This window comes from Polypterus senegalus, chromosome 4 (genome assembly GCF_016835505.1).
Source record: "Polypterus senegalus isolate Bchr_013 chromosome 4, ASM1683550v1, whole genome shotgun sequence".
NCBI classification, from domain to species: domain Eukaryota; kingdom Metazoa; phylum Chordata; class Cladistia; order Polypteriformes; family Polypteridae; genus Polypterus; species Polypterus senegalus.
Window position 1 is genome coordinate 114,693,111 of NC_053157.1, and position 22,992 is coordinate 114,716,102.

Below are 22,992 nucleotides of genomic sequence, written 5' to 3' on the forward strand. Positions count from 1 at the left end.
GAAACAGTCAGAAAAGATGAGGAGGGAAAAATGTCAGTGGCCTCCACCTGTTAAACCATTCCTGTTTTGGGGGTCATCTCATTGTTGCCCCTCTAGTGCATCTGTTGTTAATTTCATTAACACCACAGAAGCTGAAACTGATTAACAACCCCCTCTGCTACTTAACTGACCAGATTAATATCCCATAAGTTTCATTGACTTTGTGCTATACTCTGATTAAAAGTGTTCCTTTAATTCTTTTGAGCAGTATATATATATATATATATATATATATATATATATATATATATATATATATATATATATATATAATTCTATTTATTGAACAATCACAAAAACTTTTGCAATGTTTAAAAAAACTAGCATCATAACTTAACGTAAAATAGCAGCATCAACTTACAGTAAACCAAAGATGTCAGTCAATTAAACAAGTGTGGAGCACAAAATTATTGAACTATTTAAGGAACATTTATAAAAACAATTTAGAAAATGTGCATTTTTTGCAGCATTTAAAAAATAGCATCATAACTTTATTAACTAGTTTTCAAAGACCAACATCACATTAATTTGCCTCAGTTCTTTTGGTGTTCAGTGAGAGAAATCTAGCCTGTTTTGGGATGGAACAAGTGCACTGAAGTCAGGTTGAATATCTGAGGTGGATATGTGAAGGACAGCACACAAGTGATCATCGCTGAGAGTGGATCTATATCTGGATCTGTTAAATTTCATAACTGAGAATGTTTGTTCACAGATGTAGGTAGATCCAAAAAGAACCAGCATCCTCTGAGCATGTCTCCTCAAGTGTGGGAAGATTTCCTCTTTGAGAGAGAAATAAAACTCTACCAGTGATACTGACTTAAAATGTTCGGCCAGTAGATTATCAGACTGCAGATCATTGAGTTCAAGCTGGACATCACTGGGTGCATTATCCACACTATAAGTAAAGGCAGAAGAAATCATGTGCATTTCACTCTCATCTGTTTTGAAGTCTTCAAATCTTCTTGAAAACTCACCATGCATTGCCCCTAACATGGATGAATACTTGTGGAGGTGATGAGCTGATAGTGTGACTTCTTTTAGTGTTGGCATGTGAGTGAGAATGTTGCCCTCTAATTGACTTGAAAGAAAGTTCAACTTTCCCATGAAAGCTGTCACCAAGCTATACATTTCGTGTACAAAGAGGCCCTTGCCTTGCAGCTTGGTATTTAGTTCATTCATTAGTGCAGTCACATCAACAGCAAAGGCCAGATCTGCAATCCAGTGAGTATCTGAGAGCTCTGGAATGTCCTTATCTTTCTTTTCACAAAACTCCTGAATCTATGCTCTCGGGTCCCATACAGTTTTAAGCACCTTGCCAAGGCTGAGCCATCTCACAGTTGTCTGGTAGCCTATGTCACTATGTTCACTTTCATGCTCCTCTAACAGTTAAACAAACTGTCTGTGATTCAGTCTTCTTGTCCTGATGAAATTAACTATTTTAGTTACAACATCAAAAACATGGTTAATTTTTAGCACTGACTTGCACAACACCTCCTGATGCTCTGATTGGGTAGCTTCTAAGCCATCCGCCAATAGCGTCCCTTGGAAATCAACTGGGCAAACAAACTGAGGAAGCATGTACCATAAATTAAAAGACCTATTGTCCGCAGAAAGCCACGAACCAGCGAAAAATCCGTGATATATAATTAGATGTGCCTACATTTAAAATCCGCGATAGAGTGAAGCCGCGAAAGTCGAAGCGCAATATAGCGAGGGATTACTGTAGTCGAAATAGTAGATTTTGACTTCTTGTACTCTGCGGCAAGATCAATAAAACAAATGCCACGCTCAAACTTTTCAATAATTTCTTTCTTTACTTCGATTTCAATTTTCTTCAAAACTTTCTTCTCACCACTCTTCACTTGCTTAGAAGCCAACTGCAAAAGCACATGAAATACTGTAGGGAACAAAGAGATCATAGGTAAAGCATGCACGTCTGACTGAGAACAATGAACAGGGAGCGGCTCAACACGTGCTTAAATACAGTAATTGGCGCGTATGAACCGGAAGGGAAATGGAATAGAGCACAAAGAGTTCACAGCGAAAGCAGGCAGGCAGGCACGTCTGACCGAGAACAATGCAACACGTGCGGAAATCATCGGCGTGCACAGACCGAAAGATAAACAGGCTTGCTCATATACCGAGTGTGTGGTCGTGAACCAAGGCAAAAGTTTGGCAAACTTTTTGGTCGTGAACCGAGTTGTACGTGTACCGAGACACTCGTGAACCGAGGTTCACTGTATATGTTTTGAGAAAACCTCAGTGCCGGCACTGTGATACTAATTTTCATTCCGTTTGTCAGGTCTGTATTTGTTGAATTTTTATTTTTGATGAATTCACTTTTTTATGCATATACTAGTATTCACTATTTGTTCTTGTATGTTGGATACAAGACTGGTGTGGATGTCAGGGGTGCATTTGAAAAGCAAAAACTGGTAGATGCCAATCTTTCCTGAGTTCACTCTGGACCACCTCCCTCAGCTTGTAGAGGACTCTCATGCCAAAAATTACATTGATTTAAATTCTGCTGCCTTTCTAGGTTTTTACCTTTTATTTTCTGTACTAATTCTCAAAGCAAACATTTCTGTTTATACACAAGCAATTGTCACTTGGCGAAGTCATGTAGAATCCTGGTGATGGACTGTAATGAGCAGCAAGTGCACACAATTTAAAGCTGAGAAGTGGTGTATTATACAATGTCTATTTTAATCTGTTTCAGTAAGTCTTTCCCAAGGACTAAAGTTCTAGTTTTGTTTGGTAAAGTGCATTTCTTCTTCTTAAACTACCGTAAGACTAAAGGGTAAGTTTAAACAAGTGCACCCACGGTGTGCAATAAGCTGCTTTAAAGCTTCTATGTTGTTCAGTACAATGCTTCAAAGATCACTGTTTATCATTTACATTAACTGCTATTGATTAGAACTTTCATAATATAAAGTGACGGTAAATATCCAAACAACAGAGTTGTAGCTTGCCAGAAAACAAATTGAAATCGACAAACTTCACAGTTTGGAATCTATACTAATAAAAGGCAAACCACTCACTCACTCACTCACTGACTCACTGACTGACTGACTCACTCACTCACTCACTCATCACTAATTCTCCAACTTCCTGTGTAGGTAGAAGGCTGAAATTTGGCAGGCTCATTCCTTACAGCTTACTTACAAAAGTTGGTCAGGTTTCATTTCGAAATTCTACGCGTAATGGTCATAACTGGAACCTATTTTTTCGTCCATATACTATAATAGACTTCTGCTCGGTGCCTGCCCATATAAGGCCGTCCGTCAGCAGCAATCCAATAGAAACACTGCCGCTGTCCGGGTGAAGGACTGTGCTTATGCAGAGGAAGATGAAATGGTCAGGGTGGTGTTTGACACAAACTCAGCAAAACTGCGAGAGAAACTTTTAAGTGCCAGGTCTTAGCTAACATTAAATACAGCCGTGGACATCGCACGAGATGGCACCAGCACAGCTGGGAACCTTCGATGCATGTACACCGAGCGGCTCACGTGAATTGACGCAGTGCACAGACAAAAAGCAACAGTTCCAAAGAGTGCTGAAAAAAAACGAATTACACAATTGAGAAGGCAGCAAAAAAATATGAAGCGTGTGATACATACATTCATATTCATAAGTGCAGATACTGCGGAAACAAAGCACACGGTGGAAAAAGTCAATGTCCCGCTAAAGGAAGACAGTGTAAAAAAAAAACCCGTGCATGCAGTGTGTCACGTCTCAGATAAAGAGGAAGACGAGCTGTTTATTGATGCAGTAAGAAACAAATCGATGAATGAAACCTGTTATCTTTACAACGATTGACAAACACAGAATGTAACTTGAACACAACACATCCTACAAATACGAACCTGATTGAAAGAAATAATGATAATCAAATCTTTGATGACAGCAACACTCATAACACTCACAAAACAATTACTGTATATTGACAATCATGTTACGTTATTTTTTAAAATGTTCCCTTTTCTTTTTCATAACTTCTTTAACACACTACTTCTCTGCTGCGAAGCGTGGGTATATATATATATACAGTATATATATATATATATATATATATATACCCCGATCTACATACTCTCAAATAGACAAACCACACGCTGTGGCGCAATGGTAGAGGCTTCGCCTCTAGCACTGACGTCCGAGGTTCGATTCCCGAGAGGGGGTGCACTGAGTATGTATGTGCGCTTCCCAACTCATTTTACCCTCGCATCCCCTTGGTTTGAGACGTATGAAAAAATATGCGGTTAACACAGAAAGACAGATCACCAATTGAAGCTTTATGAATAACGGATACTTTATTCGCCATCAATGATTGTTTTGGTAAAGCCATACTCAGTGTAATCATTAGATGAACGGTAAAAAAGTAAGAGCGAGGGGAGGGTGACTTATTGAGGCATGCAGGCGAAACCACAATAGCACGCGAGCTCGATGTAGTGCGCGTCAACTCGATCTGAATTCCACGATCACAATCGAAAAAATATATCTTTTCAAGTTCTATTTAGTCGACACAAATATCTTTGGTTGGAATGTAAGGCGAATTTACTCTTTACATTTCTATGGTGAAGAAAAATTTATGCAATGATGCCTACATTTAACTTACATTCCTACCAGTGGATGCTGTAGGGGCAGAGGGAAGAAGACGTGTATGTGACGCTCTGTTTTTTTCTTTCCTTTTGTTTTGCAAAGGGGTTTACTGGAAGAGGAAAATAAAAGCTTGTGTTCTAACCCAACGTGCCTACGTGATAATTATTTACACAACGCAGGAAAAAGCAGAGTCGAGTCGGTTACACTCGCACCCCAAAGAGTGTATATATATATATATATATATATATATATATTTACATGAATATATTTACATATATATATTTACATATATATGTGTGAGTATATGTTGATATGTATGTATATGTATATACAGTATATGTTTATATATGTGTGTGTATGTATATATATGTGTGTGTGTGTGTATGTATATGTATGTGTGTATATGTAGATATGTATATATGGATGTATGTGTATATATATATATATGTATGTATATATGTGTGTGTGTATATATATGTATATATAAGTTTATGTGTGTGTGTGTGTGTGTGTATATATATATATATATATATATATATATATATATATGACAGCAACACTCATCACTCACAACAGTGACAAAACAATTACATTGACAATCATGTTACGTTATTTTCAAAATGTTTCCTTTTCTTTTTCATTACTTCTTTAACACACTACTGCGAAGCGCAGGTATTTTGCTAGTACATAATATAGCTACCCTTCACCTTCAGAACACCTTCATTGAATTTTCAAGGTAAGGTAGCTATACTCACAAAGAATGGTGACATGTAGCATGGTAACTGGCACATATAAGTAAGAAATTTAGTGTACTCTGTACACATGACATTAACAATAATATAAGCCTGATAGATAGATAGATAGATAGATAGATAGATAGATAGATAGATAGATAGATAGATAGATAGATAGATAGATAGATAGATAGATAGATAGATAGATAGATAGATAGATAGATAGACTTTATTAATCCCAAGGGGAAATTCACATACTCCAGCAGCAGCATACTGATAAAGAATAATATTACATTAAAGAGTGATAACAATGAAGGTATAACAGACAGACAATAACTTTGTGTAATATTAACGTTTATCCCCCGGGTGGAATTGAAGAGTCGCATAGTGTGGGGGAGGAATGATCTCCTCAGACTGTCAGTGGAGCAGGACAGTGACAGCAATCTGTCGCTGAAGCTGTTCCTCTGTCTGGAGATGATCCTGTTCAGTGGATGCAGTGGATTCTCCATGATTGACAGGAGCCTGCTCAGCGCCCGTTGCTCTACCACAGACGTCAAACTTTCCAGCTCCATGACTACAATAGAGAGTGCCTTCCTCACCAGTTTGTCAAGGCGTGAGGCGTCCTTCTTCTTTATGCTCCCTCCCTAGCACACCACCGTGTAGAAGAGGGCACTTGCCACAACCGTCTGATAGAACATCTGCAACATCTTATTGCAGATGTTGAAGGACGCCAGTCTTCTAAGGAAGTATAGTCGGCTCTGTCCTTTCTTGCACAGAGCATCAGTATTGGCAGTCCAGTCCAATTTATCATCCAGCTGCACTCCCAGGTATTTATAGGTCTGCACCGTCTGCACACAGTTGCCTCTAATCACGGGGTCCAGGAGGGGCCTGGGTCTCCTAAAATCCACCACTAGCTCCTTGGTTTTGCTGGTGTTTGACTCAGGTGGTTTGAGTCATTTAATGCTAAAATGATTTAAATATTTTTTTTCAGTCAAACAACACTGAACATCCCAGCTTGAGAAAAGACATACATGATTTAGGATTAAAAAAAAGATTTTTTTCAAGCTGTTTCAATTTAGAATTTATTTTGAAAAAATCTACAGTGCATCCGGAAAGTATTCACAGCGCATCACTTTTTCCACATTTTGTTATGTTACAGCCTTATTCCAAAATGATTTAAATTATTTTTCTTTCTCAGAATTCTACAAACACCCCATAATGACAACGTGAAAAAAGTTCACTTGAGGTTTTTGCAAATTTATTAAAAATAAAAAACTGAGAAATCACATGTACATTAGTATTCACAGCCTTTGCTCAATACTTTGTTGAAGCACCTTTGGCAGCAATTACAGCTTCAAGTCTTTTTGAATATGATGCCACAAGCTTGGCACACCTATCCTTGGCCAGTTTCGCCCATTCCTCTTTGCAGCACCTCTCAAGCTCCATCAGGTTGGATGGGAAGCGTTGGTGCACAGCCATTTTAAGATCTCTCCAGAGATGTTCAATCGGATTCAAGTCTGGGCTCTGGCAGGGCCACTCAAGGACATTCACAGAGTTGTCCTGAAGCCACTCCTTTGATATCTTGGCCGTGTGCTTAGGGTCGTTGTCCTGCTGAAAGATGAACCATCGCCCCAGTCTGAGGTCAAGAGCACTCTGAAGAAGGTTTTCATCCAGGATGTCTCTGTACATTGCTGCAGTCATCTTTCCCTTTATCCTGACTAGTCTCCCAGTTCCTGCCGCTGAAAAACATCCCCACAGCATGATGCTGCCACCACCATGCTTCACTGTAGGGATGATATTGGCCTGGTGATGAGCGGTGCCTGGTTTCCTCCAAACATGACACCTGGCATTCACACCAAAGAGTTCAATCTTTGTCTCATCAGACCAGAGAATTTTGTTTCTCATGGTCTGAGAGTCCTTCAGGTGCCTTCTGGCAAACTCCAGGCGGGCTGCCATGTGCCTTTTACTAAGGAGTGGCTTCTGTCTGGCAACTCTACCATACAGGCCTGATTGGTGGATTGCTGCAGAGATGGTTGTCCTTCTGGAAAGTTCTCCTGTCTCCACAGAGGACCTCTGGAGCCCTGACAGAGTGACCATTGGGTTCTTGGTCACCTCGCTGACTAAGGCCCTTCTCCTCCGATTGCTCAGTTTAGATGGCCGGCCAGCTCTAGGAAGAGTCCTGGAGGTTTCAAACTTCTTCCACTTACGGATGATGGAGGCCACTGTGCTCATTGGGACCTTCGAAGCAGCAGAAATTTTTCTGTAACCTTACCCAGATTTGTGCCTCAAGACAATCCTGTCTTGGAGGTCTACAGACAATTCCTTTGACTTCATGCTTGGTTTGTGCTCGGACATGAACTATCAACTGTGGGATCTTATATAGACAGGTGTGTGCCTTTCCAAATCATGTCCAATCAACTGAATTTACCACAGGTGGACTCCAATTAAGCTGCAGAAACATCTCAAGGATGATTAGGGAAAACAGGATGCACCTGAGCTCAATTTTGAGCTTCATGGCAAAGGCTGTGAATACTTATGTACATGTGCTTTCTCAATGTTTTTATTTTTAATAAATTTGCAAAAACCTCAAGTAAACTTTTTTCATGTTGTCATTATAGGGTGTTGTGTGTAGAATTCTGAGAAAAAAAAATGAATTTTAATCAATTTTGGAATAAGGCTGTAACCTAACAAAATGTGGAAAAAGTGATGCGCTGTGAATACTTTCCGGATGCACTGTATACACACTGTAGTTACGCCTGTTCTTACTTTCGAATTTGAAGATGTTTATAAATTCTGTACATGTACTATAAGTTTGAATGATTTTGTAGGCATTACCACCCATGAAAGATCTTTTTTCTTTGTCTTTATTTAATTTTTACTTGTTATAATGTTAAAAATGTAAGGAAAATGGACAAACCCATGTTTTCTCTACTGCCAAAAACTTTAGGAATGTTTGGTTTGGTTGTTTATTTGAAAGATTCTGGCAAGAAACAAAATTACCTGAGGCAGGGGGCTGTGCATAAGCTATTCCATTGCTGAATGGCCCAGGAAGGTGTGCTTGTCAGGAACTACACAGGGACAATAAAGAGAGAATCTTGCTAAGGCATGCTCTTTCTCTGCCATGTTGACATCCTGATGAAAGCGGACCAAATGATGACCTGAAGAAAGCAGGCTGCCTAGGTCTGTGCAGATGATGAGCTGACCAGGAAGAATCAAATTCAACTATAAGTTAAGTGCCCCACCTGAAATTATACATCTAGAATTATTAGGCTGTACGGTCTTGGTCTAAAAGCCTCATTCTATTTGCTTGTGTGGCAGTAGTGATAATAAAATGTATTACGTATAACACTTCTGTCTGTTTTTTCACTCTGTCTAATTGCCTGGAGTTATAGATAAAGAAGGGAAGGGGGGAGGAAATGCTGAACTGAAGTAGTATATTTAAACATAGATTGACAAGTGCATTGGATTTAAGACTGTGAACGCTGGCCCGGACACACACAGACAGACAACATATTGTTCACCCACACACCGTTTATTTACAATATATACAATGTTCTGTGCACTCACGAACCCCAGTGCCTTCAGCACCGATTCCCCCAAGTCCAGGCCACACAGTCCTGTGCCTCTTTTCTCCTGGCCGCCTCCAGTCCTTCCTCTCGCTCCGTCCTCTTCCACCCGACTTCCGCTTCTGACTGAAGGGAGGCGGCCCCTTAAATAATGCTCCCAGATGAGCCCCAGGTGTTCCCGGCATTCCCTCCTTAGCCACGCCCCAGCGTGGCAGAAGTGTCGGCTGTCCTCCTGGCAGCTCTCCGGGCGCCACATAAAGTCTTCCCCCCAGCACTTCCTGGTGTGGCGGAAGTGCTGGGCTCCAGGACAATTAGGCACTGGGGCGCCTGGCGGTGGCCACGGGTCCCTACAGGGCTGGGCTTCAAAGCCCCCTACCCGAGGCCTCCTGCATAACCAGGACGGATGCCCCCTCTTGGTCTGGAGGAGGCCCATGCCCTCCTCTGGTCCTCCAAGGCATCCCGGCCGGGCTCCAGCCCCGGCCACGGACCACACGGGATAAACCGGCATCGGGGCGCCGCCTGGCGGTGGCCACGGGCCCCTACAGGGCTGGGCTTCCAAGCCCTCCACCCGTGGTCCCCAACAGAACCAGGACGGACGCCCCCTCGCGGTCTGGAGGAGGCACAAGCCCTCCTCTCGTCCTCCTGGGCGTCCTGGCCGGGGACCACAAGGCATTTTTGCTAAGTCCACACGATAAAGAATATAAAGGGGAAAATAGGTTCACCATAGGACCCTCCATGACAAAACACTGAAACAAGTGAATATGTATCTTTACAGGGCACATTTTACTGATGCCTACAGCAGGCATAATTATGAAAATCTGTACAATATACTAAATCTATTTCAAGTTCATGTTTATAGTCACAATATATTAAGTATAGTTACATTTCTTATTTGCACATCTGACTATTTTGTGATGATCTCCCTTTTATACTCTTTATTATATATAACTTAACAAAATGTCTTAAATCTCTGTGACACCGTGTGTAGTGAGAATTTGGAAACCAAACTACACATTGAGCATCTTTGTAGTTTGGGACTGAAGAGGACCAGCAGGAGAGATTTAAGACACAGAGTCAAACAGAAAAATATTGGGTTTCTACACAAAGGTGTGGTTACTTACACCTGCAGGAACCAAACAGCATCATGTAGCCTTTTAATACAGTCCAAAAATAAAAACACACAAAAATCAATGGAGAAAAAAATGTAATTATTTACAGTAATTACAGTGAACTCCAATGTCCCCAAAGCAAAAGGAAAAATGTACATAATCTTGGAAAGGCAGTCCTTCTCTATTAATATACTGTTCAGAAAGTTGTTCCTTAAAGCACAAAACAATGCTGAGCCTAAGGGAACCTCCTCTGTTCAAGACTAAACAGGTTTAATCCTCTGAATTTGTCAAAGTAGGACATGTTCTCAAGTACTAAGATGAACTCTGAGGTTACCCTTTGCACATCTTCAAGAGTTGCTATATCTGTTTTGTATCATGGTGGACAGAACTGCATACAAAATTCTAGAAGGATTCTTGCTGGTACATTAAGACAGTCTGAGCATGAAATCCCTCTAATTTAATGTTTTATTTGTCTTTTAAATTGCTTTTGTGCCTTGCTTTTACATAAACGCAAAATCTTTTTCTGAGGTTGCTTCTTGTAAGACTGTCTCTCCCATCCTATATGTATGATTAACATTTGTGTCCTGTATGTGTAGCACTTCACACTTTTATGTTAAACTTCATTTCCAAGCATTTGCCCATTTCTGAAGATGGTTCAGGTCTTTCTGAATCAACTTTATTGTCTCCTCAGTACTTGCTATGCTTCCAATATAACCTACAAAAATAACAAGTTTACTAACAACTACAGAATCAACATCATTAATATAAATTAAAAGAATGTAATGGTCCAAAAAAAGACCCCTGAAGTACTAAACTGATAATTGCACCTGCAGCAAAGCCTACTATCTGAACTCTTTGTCTCCTGCTGATTAACCAACTTGAAATTCAGTTTTTTAAAGTTACCTCTGATGTTAATAGCTTCCAGTTTTAAAATTAATCTGAAGTGAGACTGTATCAGAAGCTTTAAGAAACTCTAAGAAAATGATTGGTTTCCTTTTGTCTACTGCTTCAGTAGCCTGTTTAAAAAAAAGAACAGATTGGTATAGCAAGATCTTCTTCTCACAAATGCATGCTGAATAGTATTTTGTATAATATTTTCACACAGGTACTCTTCTAATTTATTTATTATTATACTTTCTATAATTTTGCAGAGCACAGACATAGGACATACTGGTCTCCATTCTCGTAGATTGGAGTCACATTTGCAACTTTCTAGTTATCAAGTACTTTTCCCTTCTGAAGTGACTGTAGAAGAATGCTGAATAAAGGTTTATAAATAATGTCTTTCATTTCTTGTAATACTGCCAATAAAATCCAATCAGGTTCTGAAGTTTTATTAGTCTTTAATACTTTTAACAGCCTGAAGCAGATTTAACTCTTGTGTTATTTTAAGGGTTCAATTAAGTACACCGTATTTTATCTTTGCTACTTATTTTTTGTAATTCCTATGCACAACATTTTCCACAACAAAATATTTAGTGTATGACAAAAGTAACTATTAGCACTTTTAAATTAATTAAATAAAAGACAATTTATTTTTATTTGATAAAAGACATACATGTACTTATCTGATGGAAATTATAAAGGCACTGACTGCCACGTGCACCATTACTGACTTTCATTTTAAATTTGAACATACATTTGTTCTCATACATCTTTACCAATTATTCAGTATTTGTACAATTCTATTTAATGTCTATAAATATAAGCATTTTTCCCTCCAAAAATATTTCATATTACTCCTCAAAGTAATTAAATGCACTGTACACATTTGTGAAATATTCACAGACCACAGGTAGTTTACCAATATGCAGCTGCAGTCAAGACATTTGATTTTTTTAATTCAACAGAGAATACTGAAAATCATAGTTGAATAATGCTGAAGTGGAAAATTCACATTCATTGCAAGCAGCTGAAAACACAACATTCCAGCTTTGGCACACTGCTAGAGCCTTGAAAGTGTGAACTACAAAAATAACTTACCTTCAGAAACACCAGAAAAATAAATCTGCCTAAAGGTCAAGTTACATAGTTTCAAGTCTAAGATTTTTTTTCCCCCACAGTCATGGTGTACATTAATTTATCGATAGATAGATGGATAGATTTATCATAGGAAATTGCATTTTAAAGTGAAGTAATTAAAAATACAATATTATTATTATATTAGTATTATTATTAATAATAATAAACTTTATTTATATAGCACCTTTCCCATGCTCAAGATGTGCCTGTGAATGCAATTTAAAATAGGATCCAAAGGGCTCCACCTTAGTTAGTTGGCACATTTAGATAAACAAATAGCCATAATTAACAACAGAACACTAATAAAGCATACTTAATAAATATTTGGTTAGTGCAAGAACAGTGAAATTGAGAAATGAGTAACAGACTGCAGGCTCTGCATATCAATATTTGAATAGTTGACTGTGCACCCCTTCCTGCTTGAACTGTTAAGAAACACAGGTCTGCAAAATAAAACTCATAAAAAATGCTTTCATTGTATATAGTTATTTTTATTTGTATTCATGAACATGATAAATATGTGAGCTAGTGATTAATGACCATGAATACATGCAATTAATATCAATTTTTTGTGGTTACATTCCTTAACAAAACCCTAATGCGTTCATTTAATCTGATTAATTTGACCTCACTTTGCATGTTGTTAATGAAGCAGCACCAAATTAATTCAAGTCTATTAATAGTAGTAGCAGGTCACTGGCACTTGATTGTGTCCTGTGTTGTTTCTTGACAATGAAGTTCATCCACAAACACCACTAATGTTGCCACCCATACCTTATAACCCCATATTGGAACATAAAAGCAAAAACCCGGAGCTTTAATTTTCAAAATTCATCCATGCTTTTTTAAAGTTTGTGCAAACTTTAATTTCCTTTGTGGAATTAATCTCTTTGGCTTTAAAATAATGCATTGTTTCTTGTTAAAATAACCCTTGTTATGCTGTTTTTAAAAGTATCTTATATGAGTGATCAGAGTTTGCTATTGCTTAGCCTGTGTACAAATACAGAAACAGAATATTAACCGGACCTGCAGTTCAACTGGTAGACTGCATTATACTCGCCAATGTACCTTTCAAATATATAACATATATGCTTTCATTGTTCTTGTCACATTTTGGGGATCATGATGAATGGGCATCAGTTTGCCTTCAAAAACCAAACCAATGACATATTAACGTTTGCATATCTATATTTAGTAATGAAGTACATCATTTTGCCCATCCTGCTAACTGGCATAATTGGTTTGTACTTCAAATCACTAAATAAAATGTTATTTTTGGGATTAAAAAATGCAGCAGTTAATTTTCTCATCAGTGCAGGCAAGCCAAAAAGCCACTTCATCTGAAGTTTTCTTCAGCTGCCTTTAGCAGACCTACAGTGCATCCGGAAAGTATTCACAGCACATCACTTTTTCCACATTTTGTTATGTTACAGCCTGATTCCAAAATTGATTAAATTCATTTTTTTCCTCAGAATTCTACACACAATACCCCATAATGACAACGTGAAAAATGTTTACTTCAGATTTTTGCAAATTTATTAAAAATAAAAACATTGAGAAAGCACATGTACATAAGTATTCACAGCCTTTGCCATGCAGCTCAAAATTGAGCTCAGGTGCATCCTGTTTCCCCTGATCATCCTTGAGATGTTTCTGCAGCTTAACTGGAGTCCACCTGTGGTAAATTCAGTTGACTGGACATGATTTGGAAAGGCACACACCTGTCTGTATAAGGTCCCACAGTTGACAGTTCATGTCAGAGCACAAACCAAGCATGAAGTCACAGGAACTGTCTGTAGACCTCCGAGACAGGATTGTCTCAAGGCACAAATCTGCGGAAGATTACAGAAAAATTTCTGCTGTTTTGAAGGTCCCAATGAGCACAGTGGCCTCTATCATCCGTAAGTGGAAGAAGTTCGAAACCTCCAGGACTCTTCCTAGAGCTGGCCGGCCATTTAAACTGAGCGATTGGGGGAGAAGGGCCTTAGTCAGGGAGGTGACCAAGAACCCAATGGTCACTCTGTCAGGGCTTCCGAGGTCCTCTGTGGAGAGAGGAGAACTTTCCAGAAGGACAACCATCTCTGCAGCAATCCACCAATCAGGCCTGTATGGTAGAGTTGCCAGACGGAAGCCACTCCTTAGTAAAAGGCACATGGCAGCCCACCTGGAGTTTGCCAAAAGGCACCTGAAGGACTCTCAGACCATGAGAAACAAAATTCTCTGGTCTCATGAGACAAAGATTGAACTCTTAGGTGTGAATGCCAGGCATCATGTTTGGAGGAAACCAGGCACCGCACATCACCAGGCCAATACCATCCCTACAGTGAAGCATGATGGTTGCAGCATCATGCTGTGGGGATGTTTTTCAGCGGCAGGAACTGGGAGACTAGTCAGGATAAAGGGAAAGATGACTGCAGCAATGTACAAAGACATCCTGGATTAAAACCTGCTCCAGAGCGCTCTTGACTTCACACTGGGGCAATGGTTCTTCTTTCAGCAGGACTACGACCCTAAGCACACAGCCAAGATATCAAAGGAGTGGCTTCAGGACAACTCTGTGAATGTCATTGAGTGGCCCTGCCAGAGCCCAGACTTGAATCCGATTGAACATCTCTGGAGAGATCTTAAAATGGCTGTGCACCGACGCTTCCCATCCAACCTGATGGAGCTTGAGAGGTGCTGCAAAGAGGTATGGGCAAAACTGGCCAAGGAGAGGTGTGCCAAGCTTGTGGCATCATATTCAAAAAGACTTGAGGCTGTAATTGCTGCCAAAGGTGCATCGACAAAGTATTGAGCAAAGGCTGTGAATACTTATGTACATGTGATTTCTCAGTTTTTTATTTTTAATAAATTTGCAAAACCTCAAGTAAACTTTTTTCACGTTGTCATTATGGGGTGTTGTGTGTAGAATTCTGAGGAAAAAAATGAATGTAATCGATTTTTGAAATAAGGCTGTAACATAAAAAAATGTGGAAAAAGTGATGCGCTGTGAATACGTTCCGGATGCACTGTAAATGCATAACTGTGCATGGTGCATTAAGTATTTTCCCCGTGACTATCAACTGTACAAACCACTTAAAAAAAAGGAATGCATGCATAAACATACATCTATGGATGTGTTAGACGAACTCACTAAATGAATGCAAAGCTTCCATTCCTTTGTACAGACTGCATTGGACATGGTATAAAAAACTGATTCATCACAACATCGTTTTATCACCTTTGTAATATATAAGTCTAACATGACTTCTACTGTTGTACTTTTCAAAATGTGTTGATGCTGTGCTGTATCAACACCATTGTGAGCCACTTTTATATTTAGTTCTTATTCATGTTCTTCTCACAAATTATGGTGGCTTCTGGAGTAACTTGCAGTCATGCATGTGTGCTGTTCCGACTGTCATTTGGTAGTACTGATATTGTAAAAAGTTATGTTTTTGGAACATTGGTATCGACTGGTACTGAAAGTATTGGGGGTTTTTTTTGACATCACTAATTCCATATATACACTAGCCCTTCAAAATACAGATGATAACATAAGAATGATTAAAAACCAAACCAGTTATGCAAGCAGAGTGAATGACTTTCATTTTCTTGTCACACTAACATTGCAGACAGAGAAACACTGCAGGTGCAGATTATGCGTTAGTGTCTTCCTTGTAGAATTTCTATGCTCACACTTTGAAGAAGAAAAGAAAGGTCCAAAACAAGATGCTACACGCAGTGATTTTATTTAATCCAAATCCGCTTATGAAAGAGGCTGTTGAGGTATAAGGTCTGAGTGGGAGACAGAATGGCAGTGGGTCAGTCCTGTCTGTAGCTATGAATAAGCTTTCAGTCCAGCTTATTCAGTCACCAATGGAGGGACATTTGACCTAAAACAGCACGGTGGAGGTGCTACCCATTTCCAAGCAGCTAATTCGCAGATGAAACAGAGTGGAAGAACCCGATTCTTTATACCTCAATCAGACTTCCCCAAAAGCAGATGTGTATATTGTTAATTTATTGTATTTTACCTACTGTAGCCTACATTATAACTTACATTAGCCTATGTTATGCTGTAATCAATAAAACTGGGCAACAATCAGTGTAAATTGATCATGCTGATATTTCCATCCATTTGGGCTGATGGTTACGATAGACTTATTTCATATTTACATTTATTTCCTTTGCTTTACAGATGCATTTTTCCAATCACATCTTAAACACATTAAAGGAGTCACCAGGTTTGATGAAGGTGGTCAGCTCGCTCCACCAACTAGGAACTGCATATCAAAAGAGTAAAGACTGAGATTTGATATCACACAGAGGTGGCAATTTCAGATGCTGTTCACAGACAGACCTGAGTTGGCAAGAATTGCATAGTACCTCACAGGTGTCCCTATATACACAGATGCTGACTTGTTGACTATTCTGTAGGCAAACATCACTAACTGTCACCATGTACTATATTTAAATGACAACCAAAAGTAAGTCCACAATGTTCTATTTAGGGACACCATACCATCACATGATGCTACTGTCAGAATCTTCACCTTCTTAAGCTTATTTTAAAGTATTTTTAAGAATTTAACTACATGAACCATTTTATTTTTCCAATAGGTACGGCTCATACTCTTAAATGAATTCAAACTATGCAGACATAGAGCATAGAGTGCTTTAACTGAATACATGTACCATGCTTCTGCCTTGAGATTAATATATAAAAAAAGATATATATTTTATATGTTAACATGTTCTGGTTATTGAGAGAAACAGGGAAATAATGGGGTGCTTTTCTAAACAATGCTTGAGTAATATGATAAAAAAATATACTTGCTTGTTGTCTGTCAATTACAATAAAATTAAATCAGCTGTTATTTTTCTGTTATGTTCATCTGTTTTGAAAATACTGTCTTCTGTGGAAGCTGGCCAATTAGCAAAGGAAGAGGGATAAAAACACCAAACTTTCAGGGAATATGTGGCCCCAGAAAATATACTTATTCTGAAAACTATATCATAAAACTTGGTATATATAAATAAAGGGGTATTGTGCCTAGTGATGTGTGTAGTTATGGAACTTAAAATAAGTTTAAAGAACAAAAAAGCGCAGAGTGCAAGCGTAAAGCATGTACCTGTCTAAGAATTATAAAAGACGTAGGTTATTTTTCCCTTTCCAAAAACTTCCACAACAATTCTACGATAATTTAGGATTGAGAATAAGATTTATTTTTTTCAAAGAAAAAATAATTCTCCTTACTTTGGTTGGGCTAAACAGCCTGGAGCAATGATATTCCTGGTTTCTTCATCACAGCGAAGGCAAGTTAGTTCCATCATATCAACCATAACATCACTATTGTGACCTGGTAATGAAGGAAGAGTTGATAAAATCTTCTCTGCCAGGCTGTCACCATGGTGGCCAACAGGACCTTTTGGCAGAAATACAAGAAGAAGAAAAAAAGAAGCAAAAATAAATTAATAAAAACACCATCACACAATGAAACTACCTGCATTAATGACTATACTTTGATTAAGTTTACTTTAAACAGTACTAAACATTCAATGCAGTGTTACTTCTGTTACAAAACAAAAATGACAATGCATTGTAACCAGCAATTTAACTGTATACATTAACTTTAGTAGACTAATAATACATGCCTTTCCAGAGACTCAATACGCACTAGTAACTCCATTTGCAAATGTATTTATTCAGATATGTAGTTAAACTTTGTTGAATTATTCTAAACAGGGGTGAATATCAAAAATACTTAGAAGTAAGTAAGAACTAGTAAGTGATTAAGGCTTTCTTGCAATTTTGTTTTTCCTTTGGAATGGCTAACAGTAATCATGACAGTACATATAGTAACAGAGAAATTACTAAAACTCATTACACACTCATGAAAGTTAAGTGATAACTTTTAACTCACAGATAAACAGTTGTGCAGAAGCATGTCAGACATAAGAACAAATAAAAAGAATAATTCAAAATTGACAACCAGCAGATGACAAAAGTTATGACTTCTTAAGGGAACTTGACAATCTTATCAGTTTAAATTACAGAATATAGAAGGCAGCAATATAAAATTCAAATGGAATCAAAAGATTTATTATACTTCTACACAAATACACAATAAAATAATATAGACTGACATGAAATACACATCTTGATACATACGAAAGGGAGAGAAGTAAAGACTAAATGGTGTAAATATGTTAGATTTTGTAAGACAATATTTTTATGGTGGGCAGCACGGTGGTAGCGCTGCTGCCTCGCAGTTAGGAGACCCGGGTTGCATGTTCTCCCCGTGTCTGCGTGGGTTTCCTCCGGGCACTCCGGTTTCCTCCCACAATCCAAAGACATGCAGGTTAGGTGGATTGGCGATTCTAAATTGGCCCTATAGTGTGTGCTTGGTGTGTGGGTGTGTTTGTGTGTGTCCTGCAGTAGGTTGGCACCCTGCCCAGGATTGGTTCCTGCCTTGTGCCCTGTGTTGGCTGGGATTGGCTCCAGCAGACCCCCGTGACCCTGTATTTGGATTCAGCGGGTTAGAAAATGGATGGATGGATATTTTTATGGTAAGAAATAATTATATAGTAATAAACAGTTCCTTTTGATAATTAATATTACTTACATCACACTGACAAAATATTATTCAGCATATATTTCAGCATTTTAACACAAATACAATCATGATCAAATATTTTTAAAAAATAGATATAGACAAGACTCACACCCCAATGCCACTTACTTACAGTAGGATATGCTACCAACTGTACTACTCTGAAACCTAGACAAGCACAAAAACTGCCCTGACCAATGTAAAACATCATTGTAGTTTTCTGATTTTTTCATGATTAAATTAACTTTTCAGTGAATTTTTTTCTGGGCTTCAGGGACATGAGATTGATCCATCAGTAAAAGCCATTTTCCGTCAGATTGTCCGCAAATAGACAAAAGTTTCTTGTAAGTCAGTAAGCCAATCAGGGATACGTAGCTTTAAATATATATAAAGTATATATATTACAATTTAGTATTTATGTTGGCCTTATTTTACACCATGCTATTGACACGATAATAAGTTTATATTACATTTATTAACACCAGTATGTGGTACAATACGGTGCAAGATGTTGATATACTGGTCTCACTGATGAACCACAGTTAATGTCACGCTGGAATGCATTTTATATGGAGTTTAGATATTCTGTTTTTTCATGGATCTCTTTATCAATCAATGTCCTCTTAAGTGGCGTGTGCACAATAAAGAGACTAAAGTGAGAGCAAGAGCAAGAAGAGTTACCATGTGATTAACTTGTATAGCACCAGGGTTAATTCCTTCCTTGCATCCATTGCTATGCTTCCATCCATCCTGTACTAATTAAAGTTGGTTCATAAGTGTATACACAGATGAAAATCTACCAGTAATGACTCCTGTGATACCACAGTACTTAAATGAAAAATTGTGAAGTGTTTAGTCAGGGCATATAATTATTATTTTAATCAGTTGATTATACTCATCTGTTTTTGATCAGTAAAATTCACAAAATCAAACTTTCACATGCAAATTATTGTTTTACATTTTTTAAGTGCCTTGTCAAGGTTTAGTTCTTGACTTGTATCTAAAGTTGCTGGGATAGGTTCCAGCCCCACCACGACTCTTAACTGGATTACCACTTGTGACAATGTGTAGATGCATGGATACATGTTCACACTATCACTTTAAGAAATATATAAACATTTTAGTATAACAGAATATATAATTGTTAAATTCAATTCCTGCAATTGTTCACTATAAAAGAGCTTACCCTCAAGTGCTCTGTTTAGTTAGGAGCCTCTTTAACATTACATTTTTTCACAAATGCATTGCTTCAAAATACTTTCTATTTATTTCCAGATATGTCCATAGGCAATTATATCTGGGGATGGACACCTTGTGTAAAAGCTACTCAGTAATTCAAATTTAAGAAATGTTTATTTTTAGAATGTCACACAGCTATATGATGTTAAAGTCATCTTAAAAGTATATTTGAGATAACAGCTTGTTTACATTTCCAATTTAGTAATTTTACTAACATTCTGTAAAACTTTACAATCTTTACTTGAGGAATTGCTACGAACTAAGAAGAATTACAACTTGCTAACAAATATATGCAGTCAACATCAGCAACTCTATCGTCAAATATCAAAAAAAAATGTGTCCATGCTTATATTACTTGTCCTTTTTGATGCTAACAATTCAGAAAGCTCCTGATCCAGCTGTGCCCATCATGGGCACACTAATCACATCAAGATCAAATTAATACCATCAAAAGCACCCCAATACACACATATGCACATCAGGCCACTTTACAGTTCCCATTTAATTTAACAAGTGGTAATCTGGGATGTGGAAGGAAATCGAAGAACTCTAAAAAACCTTACACTCACTTGTTAGGTTTCTGAGTTCAACAGAAAAGCAACTTGTCAATAACATTTAAACTCCAAAGTGGGTATTTATGTGTCTTATTAATTGAGATGCCCTATCCTTCTGACACATCTATAAATGCCAATTTTTTCTCCAACGGTTGAAAATTATGTGGATGTGAATTAGATGGGTTTCCTAAATCTAATCATATTTTTCACTTTGCAATCTGCCTCTGAAGTGCTCCACAGCAAGCTCATGTCACTTTTTGTTGTTGTTGCATTAATTACTTGAAATATTGAACCTCTACTGCAAAATACAACAAGAAATCAGCTTAATTTCCATGTTATTAAGTTTGCCACATACTCTATATATGGGCCCTTGTGCTAAATACTATGCCACCCTTCATTGCCAGATACAATTATAATGTCTTCTTTATTAAGACCAATCTAGAACTACTCCTATTAAATGATCTCCATACTGGATTGTTATAGGAATTGCTACCCCTACATGGACTGCAAGAACATATTAGGAAAAATAAGATGCCTACATTTTTTAGAAAAATATTAAATTCCTGACCCAACTTCATCTAGTACGGTCCTACTACAGAGTAAAAAAAAAAGCCCACCCTGAAGCTAAATCTTGAAGTGATTTTAGGCCATTTACAGAAAGCATCCACACTCTCATGTCTGCCCCTAGATAAAGTTGAAATGCTAGCCTAACCTTGTGTCTTTGGACTATAAATGAAAACTAAAGAAAATTTACTTGAAGATTATGAAAGCTGCCTTTTGCAGGAATATGTAGAACTGTTTTCATTTATCTCTACATAAATTAAACAAAGCTGAACAGATGCAAGATATTTTAAGAATTGAACTAACTGCACTGAAATGCAGTAATAAATGCAATGATAGGGTGTATTAAAGATTGTCACACGTTTCAGGCTGATACTTTACCTGTCAAGTCTAGTGTTCTGTCAATGAACAGCAAGGAAGCCTTGTTTTGTGCTACCTTTCTTCTGTTTTTACAATGAAGACTATTTGCTAGCTCGCTAGCAATTATTCGACTGGTGGGCCCTACAGCAAAGCATTCTTCCTTTATGCTCAAGATGTCTAGCATTGCACTGAGACTTGAGACGAGGACTCTAATTGAAATTTGTAGTTCATCAGGCAAAGAACCAAAATCAACATCCGTGAAACTGGTGAATTTCTTTTTATCAGGACGGGTCCTATTGATCGAATTTACATCTTCGGGAATGAGGGGGAAGAGACGACTAAGTGCAGGAGTTGAAAGCAAATGAGAGGATAGCGGGCAGAAGAGCAGGGAGGCGTGCATCACCTCAGCTGTGTAATTCATGTTTCCCATCCATTCGCAGAGCTTTTCTTCAAACTGCTCGAACAAGGGGTACCCTTCAGCTTCCACGCTGATATTGCTGGCGAATAGATGCACAGAGTGAGCGACAGCCGTGATTACAATGCTGTACCGGAAGGCGCTGAGGCTGATAATGTCTTTAATCACGTCAGCAGTTTTCCCTTTCAATAAAGTGCTCACCACGAATACGGCTTTCGGCTGGTTCGCGGCTCCGGCTTCGAAGCTTGAAAATGCCTTGACATCCACAGCCCCAGCTTCGAATAACTTCACCGCCCCTCCGGTCCAATGCAAACTCTCGGCACACGCATCGTCCATAAAGACCACCGCTCTTTTTACCTTCGCAAATACCATCCCCCACGCTTGCTGAGGAGCATATGGAAATGCCAGTACAGATGACATGTCGTTACAGAAACTAAAGTGCAAAAACACCAGCTGTCAAACTAACGGAGTGTCAACACAAGCACATGAGTTCGTCTCTCAGTTGTGACGTGGCATGAAGCGCGATCTTATGACATAGTCATTCTGCGCTTTTAGTTTCACTGATAATGCATGTGATAATTTTCACAACCTTGGGAAAAATATTTGCCCATGAATGCTGGTTATTTTAGATTATCAAAAACATACTACTCCCCCTAACTTCATTTTCCTGATATAACGCATCTTAACAAGATGAAAAATCAAATGAAGGGATTCCCATCTAATTAAATGAAATACTAAATGGACTTTTAACCGCAAGAGTTCACATCATAGCACATCGCTATAACTTAAATGGCATGAACAGACACTTTCGTCTTAAGGTGATGTTTTGGAACATTCATACATGGTATGATTCTACAAATGAACACTATCTTCATTCGCCACACTGGTGCAATACTTCACAGAGTTTCAGAAGTGCATTATTTCAGAACATTATACAACTATGCTAATATGTTACCAGATGAACTTAATAATAATAATTTTACCTATATAGAACCTTTCCCACACTCATATGAACTTTAGCAAATTCTGCACATCTACTACTTTGTATGTAGGTATCAATAATGGAGGAAACATCGTAAGTAATATCAAATTTAATTTCCATTAACACTTTACTGCTTAATCTGAATAAGTACTCTGAGAATCTTGTCAGTTTTCTACAGTTTTTCCATGTCGCCCATCAAAGAAGCCAATGAAA

The 22,992-nt window shown here is 38.2% G+C and overlaps 1 protein-coding gene across 1 annotated transcript in view; it reads right to left on the reverse strand.

Moving 5' to 3' along the window:
- Positions 1–22,303, reverse strand: part of scfd2 (sec1 family domain containing 2) — a 585,419-nt gene extending 563,116 nt beyond the window's left edge. Inside the window, exons 1-2 of the mRNA XM_039751194.1 lie at positions 21,404–22,303; positions 17,312–17,480 (exon numbers count right to left, since the gene is read on the reverse strand). Coding sequence (XP_039607128.1) covers positions 17,312–17,480; positions 21,404–22,217 — 983 coding nt within the window. The 5' untranslated portion in view covers positions 22,218–22,303. The remainder of the gene's footprint in view (positions 1–17,311; positions 17,481–21,403) is intronic.
- Between the last annotated feature and the right edge of the window lie 689 nt (positions 22,304–22,992).